The sequence below is a fragment of the Fringilla coelebs genome (genome assembly GCF_963513975.1).
Source record: "Fringilla coelebs genome assembly, chromosome: 5".
Lineage (NCBI taxonomy): Eukaryota > Metazoa > Chordata > Aves > Passeriformes > Fringillidae > Fringilla > Fringilla coelebs.
Window position 1 is genome coordinate 65,939,499 of NC_140033.1, and position 6,000 is coordinate 65,945,498.

The 6,000-nt window shown below is 44.1% G+C and overlaps 1 protein-coding gene across 2 annotated transcripts in view; it reads left to right on the forward strand.

Moving 5' to 3' along the window:
• WNT7B (Wnt family member 7B) overlaps window positions 1–5,553 on the forward strand; it is a gene marked incomplete at both ends in the record, with an annotated part of 90,802 nt that extends 85,249 nt beyond the window's left edge. For both annotated transcript variants that reach the window (XM_084205944.1, XM_084205943.1), the window contains one exon: window positions 5,074–5,553. In XM_084205944.1, coding sequence (XP_084062070.1) covers window positions 5,074–5,553 — 480 coding nt within the window. The remainder of the gene's footprint in view (window positions 1–5,073) is intronic.
• Window positions 5,554–6,000: the final 447 nt, after the last annotated feature.

The window sequence follows — 6,000 nt, forward strand, 5'->3', positions numbered from 1 at the left end:
AAAAAAATCCATGGAAAACAGAATGGAACACTGTGAGCACGCTTGCTTTGGGGATGATGGGGGGGATGATTCTGCAGCTGAGGTGCCCTTATTCCTCTCCTGCTGGCTCCATGCTCCCTCTTCCCAGGGCTGGGCACAACCCAAGGAGGCACACCATGAACTGCTCAATTTTGGGCTCTGTGATCTGCTATTAACAAAGAATAATTTCAGGACATTGGTATTGGAAAAGTAGCATTACACCCTACTAATCTCAGTTACACCCCTGCTATCCAAGATAAAAAACCAAACCCAGACAAACTGAGCTTGGATTCCCAGAGGGGTCCAGGAGATCAGCATTTTGTCAGCAGTGCTGGGCCCCAGGCTGCACTGAGACTGGGCTTAGCCTGTGCCCACACATCATCAGCAAACCATCAGCTCTCCTGGCTGCAGCTGCATGAGCACCAAAGAAGTGGTGACATCTTGTGACCAGAATCTGTCTCTTTTGCTAGTTATTACCCAAAACAAAAGTTGATCACTTGCATATTTGATGAGGTAAAACTCCTCAAGTCTTTTATTTCTTTTTGATACTTCGGTCAAAAAGTTATATGGATTTTGTTACATTTGGTCCAACAATGCGCATTTCCATTGAGGAAAACAAAAACCAGCAGGGGTAAGCCAAAACACATACACACACAAAATGTAACTATTGTTTTTGCATATATATATGTAAAATGATTGGTTTTATAAATATATATATATTTTTTTTTTTTTAATCCAAATAGGAATTTTACTATGTACAGAAACTGTATCTGACGTTATGCAGTTGGGTCTAGATATGGAACTTGAAAAAATTAATTTCTTTTAATGCGTATGACTTTGTTTTATTTGGGTCTTCACAAGTCTTTTTCTACTTAACTGGAGCAGACAGCCTTCAAATTGCCTTTTAAATGTATGATTTATATAGGTATAAGAAAATGTGGGATTAAGAAAGCTTTAAGGTTGTATTTCACAATTCATTTAACAAAGTAGCAGTAGTTAGAAAATTTTACTTGGCAAGATCATGCCGGGGTGGGAGTGGGCCTGTATGTGGAAAAGGGACCTGAGAAATGTTCCTATGATTAATCTGAGGCAGCAGAGCCCAATGATGGGAATTTGCTCTGGGAGGTAGATCTTGCTGTAAACCATTCGAGATTAGATATGAGGCACTGACATCTGACAAATGAAACTGCTGAGAGAGCGGCTCATGGGAGCTAATGATTTTCAACCTTTAATTAAGCACCTAGCTTGGCATAGTGTCTTAGATTTGAGTGAATGAGTACCTTTAAGGTTCAGGGTCAGAGCTTTGATGGGAATTTTGCTGAGGAAAGCTGAGCTGGAGAGACTTTTAGGAAGCAAAATGTTGCTTACCCTTCATTCAGAGCTTTGAGCCAACAGGGTCAGATCCAGCCACCTTTGCCAGGTCCCATGGCACCTCTCTGGCAAGTGGGAGGCTGCTCAAGGTACCACACAGGGAGACATTCCTGTGGAGGGCCAGAAGATGCTGGCCTGTCAGCAAGGAAGGGCACTCTGCAGCATCTGGGTGGAAAGAGGGGAAAAAATGCTGCTTAGAATCTGCTTAGTTTGGGCCCCGTATTCCCTGACCTCCAAGTCTTTGGGCACAATTTTGTACCCACAGCTGACTGTGGGCACACAAATTATAGCATTCAGGAATTTAACTACCTGATGATTGGGCCTCTGCTCAGGGTTGTAACCCCAAGCATTCCACATTCATGAGAGAAGCCTCCAGAAAAATTTTTAAAACCTGCAAGGTTGGCTTCAGGAGCATGAATTATTACTTTTTGAAACTTCTGATTTTTTGAGCCTGCATGGCTTGCCTTTTCAAGTCCTCCCACCATCAAAAATAGTGGGAATCTTTGGAAAAACGCAGCAGTGAAATTAGGTTTCTGCTCACCAAAATGAATCACAAAACTGGACCTTCAGAAAGACAATGGCAAAAAAGAAAAAATATCAAGACTTAGGATAAAGTTGCTGGAGATTGTAGTATAGAGGCTGCCAGGTAGTGTCTATAAATAATATCTATATAATGTGTTTAATAATGTATATAAACAGCAGCATCTCAACCAATGCACACAGGTAAACAATTATTATATGGACATACAGGCATCCATATATAAATACACATTTCCAAAGATGTCACCCCCACCAAAATGGATGATATCTGTCTTTCAGGAGCTATTACACTTTCTAGTGCATCAGGGAAGCACATCAGAGGCTCCTTGGGACAGTGTTGAACCCACAGAAGAATAAGGAGCCTCATGAACTTCACCTCCTCCCATTCTCTTAGCAAGTCACTGACTTGGCCTTTTCAACCAAAATGTAGAAAACAGAAACACATGTAGGGCATGACAAAATATCTCCCCTTCAGCAAGATTTACTGCTCAGGGAGGAGAACAACTCAGGGATGACAGATCCATTGTCAGTGCTTTCCTGGAAATCCTTAGATCCTCGTGCTCTTTGGCAGAGGCGTAAAAGTTGCATCCATCCACCTCTTGTGGATTTTGCTGCAGTTCTCACAGCTGCATGTTGAGAAAGCTGTAGGAATGGGTTAGTTTCAACAAAACCAAACATTTTTCAGCACAACTTCATATAACTTAACTTCTAAGCATGTTCATGTATACATATATATATAAATATACACACACACACACAAACACATCTAAATATCAATAGATTATTTGTACCCAGATTTGTGGAACAGGATTGAAATCTTATTTAGGGGTCTTTGGAAAAAGACCTTCTCCATAGGCCAGAAATGGATATAGAGGAGACCCTGGAGACCCCTAAAAGACCCCAGAGTGTGTCACAGTGCATCCGTCTCCTCACTGCCACTGAAATGCTGCTGCTGCAGCAGAAGGTGAAAAATTTTCTCTTCTTTCAGTATGGGAGACAGGAAAGTGATACAGAGCATTCCAGTGCCCACAAAAAACCCAGCTCATCACAGCCTTGCTGATTTTCCTCTTTTAGAGCAGTTGCAGCTCTAAGAATGTCTTCCTCAACTCAACCTCCAACCCTGCTGGGAAACACCTTTTCTGCCTCTGACAGGATAACTTGACCTTGACCCTGGTAAAGCCTGTGGTCACAGGAGGTCTAAGGTAGACCAGAGTGAAGTGAGACCTCATCAGGGGCTGTAACTCCTGCTGAGGGGAAGAGGAGGGGCAGGCACTGAGCTCTGCTCTGGGACCAGGGACAGGAGCCGAGGGAACGGCTGGAGCTGGGCCAGGGGAGGGTCAGACTGGACAGCAGGGAAAGGTTCTTCCCCCAGAGGGTGTCGGGCACTGCCCAGGCTCCCCAGGGAATGGGCACGGCCCCGAGGCTGCCAGGCTTCCAGGAACATTTGGAAAATGCTCTCAGGGATGCACAGGGTGGGATTTTGGAGTTGTCCTGAGCTGGACTCGAAGGGTCCCTTTCAACTCAGGATATTTTATGATCCTTGCATAGGTTGCTCAGCTATCTTATACTTGTTACCGTATGTTGGTAAGGGAGAATCAAATCCAAATATTCTCTTTAATATTGAAACCCCAGAAATTTGGGAAAAAACAAACCATACAATTTAAGTGAAACTCAAACAACTCAGGAGGGTGCCCTCTATTTGCAGGGATAACCAGATCTGTACAGCTTTTATTTTAAGGCCAGTTTCTGAAGCAGTAAGCATTTTTTACTCCCTCCTACTTCATTATGCCATTGTACTCAGATTTCGGCCCTTTTATCCCTTGCCCATTTCAGTCATGTTCTGGGATCTGCAGTGAAACCGCTACAGGAGATGGTCTGCAGCATCAGTAATGCTTTCAGACAAGCTCGGTAGCTCATGTTTCTTTGTTAGCATCCCGTTGCGAAGGGGAAAGATCAGCTCTCTTTGTTCTTAGGCCTTGATTTTCATAAGCTAATGATGGCTGTGGGTGTAATTATGGTCAGGCTTAAGTGGTAACGCAAGGGCAGGAAAACAGAGAGGCGCTTCCGCGGGGCTGGCTTCCCCCTGCCGCACACACGGGGCGGGAGGGCACCGCTGCCTTCCCCCGGCACAACCTGGCCCGGGAGGGAGGGATGTGCCGGGCAGGGCACCCCTGGGCTGCAGAGAAATGACAGAGTGACAGTGGAGCATCAGCATGAGCACCCACCCCCAATTTGTGTCTCCTCTGACTCTGAATTAAACCCCTCTGGCTGAACCTCCTCCACAACAGCAACACATTTCTCTTTGGCTCGCTGTTGAGCAGGACCCTTCAGGGGATTTTTTTTTTTTTTCTGTCTAATGCTGTGTTATCATTGCCCTGGTGGAAAAAAAATGTATTTGTGGCTGATTGTTTGCTGAATGGTTGGACTAAGTTATAGTTGGACTAAGTCCAACTAATAGTTGGACTACTGCAATGAGTGCTGCTTTTAAAGGGGATGGGACATTCTGCGGGTGGAATAGTCCATAAGTTTACCACTGGTGGTATTGGTATAGGTACATAGGAAAAAATCTTTAATTATGCAGTGAATATAGCATCATAAAATGGTTTGTGTTGGAGGTGACCTTAGAGATCATCTAGTTCCAGCTCCCTGCATGTAGGCATATTCAGTCACATAGTAGATACTGTTCTTCTTAAGCATTCTTTGATCATTACTTAAAGCAATTAAGTATTTTGAATCTTATGCCACTTCACCCCCAAACCCATTCTTGTTTTCTGTTTCCAAAATGAAAATGATTTGAAAAAATTTGAAGTCCCCTGTGGCTCTAAAGAAATGTCTCCTAAAACGTAAGTAAATATTCTCCAACATTTGGAAAAAGAATGGAAATGTTTTCCCAAAAAATGACCAGACACTGTATTTCCAACCAGGTGCCACTTGAAACAAAATGTTATGAGCATTCTGCTGGGAGGTGAGAAGATCTATAAGCATTATAAAGCATATATAAGCATTATAAGGCATATTTAGAAGAATTTGAAAAATTTCAACTAGCAGTAATGAATATTCATCAGAACTAAACAGACTGAGGTTTAGGCAGGCTTGCAGCACTGTTTTCCTGCAGTAACAATATGCAAATGTCTGTGCACATAGGTACTCGAAGAGAGAATGAAATTGGAGTGCAAGTGTCACGGAGTTTCAGGTTCCTGTACAACTAAGACCTGCTGGACCACGCTGCCTAAATTCAGAGAGATTGGATATATTTTGAAAGAGAAATACAACGCCGCAGTGCAAGTGGAGGTGGTAAGAGCCAGTAGACTGAGACAGCCAACCTTCCTGAAGATCAAGCAGATTAAGAGCTACCAGAAACCCATGGAAACGGATTTAGTGTACATTGAAAAGTCACCCAACTACTGTGAGGAGGATGCTTCCACGGGGAGCGTCGGTACCCAGGGACGGCTCTGCAACCGCACCTCTCCCAACGCGGACGGGTGCGACATGATGTGCTGCGGAAGAGGGTACAACACACACCAGTACACCAAAGTGTGGCAATGCAATTGCAAATTCCACTGGTGCTGCTTTGTCAAGTGCAACACGTGCAGCGAGCGGACAGAGGTGTTCACCTGCAAATAGCGGCGCCGCGCGCGAGCGCACCGAGCCAAGCACCGCGCGCCAGGAAAGCGGAGCACGACAAACAACGACAGCATCATTTTGCACATCTAATCCTCTTGGGGAAAAGAACCCCAGCCAACACCACCACAACCACTCCCTCCCCACAACTACCTATGCTTCTAAGGATGGTGCATTTTGGCTGGCTGGCTGTTGTAACTGCTTTGGAAACAAGGGCAACAGGATTAAGGTGATGTTGACAACCACATGAAACTTTCTCTCTGTCTCTCTCTCTCTTTTTTTTTTTTTTGAAACTACAATCTGGGTGTTGTAGAGTTCTATTAGTGTTTTAAATTATACATATCAGAGAGGCTGATTGCATTGCAGCTCCCGTGACATTTAAAAGAAAAAGACATTTTCTCCTATTTTACAGCAACAAAACTGTCTGGCCCTGTGCAAACAAAGACTTTT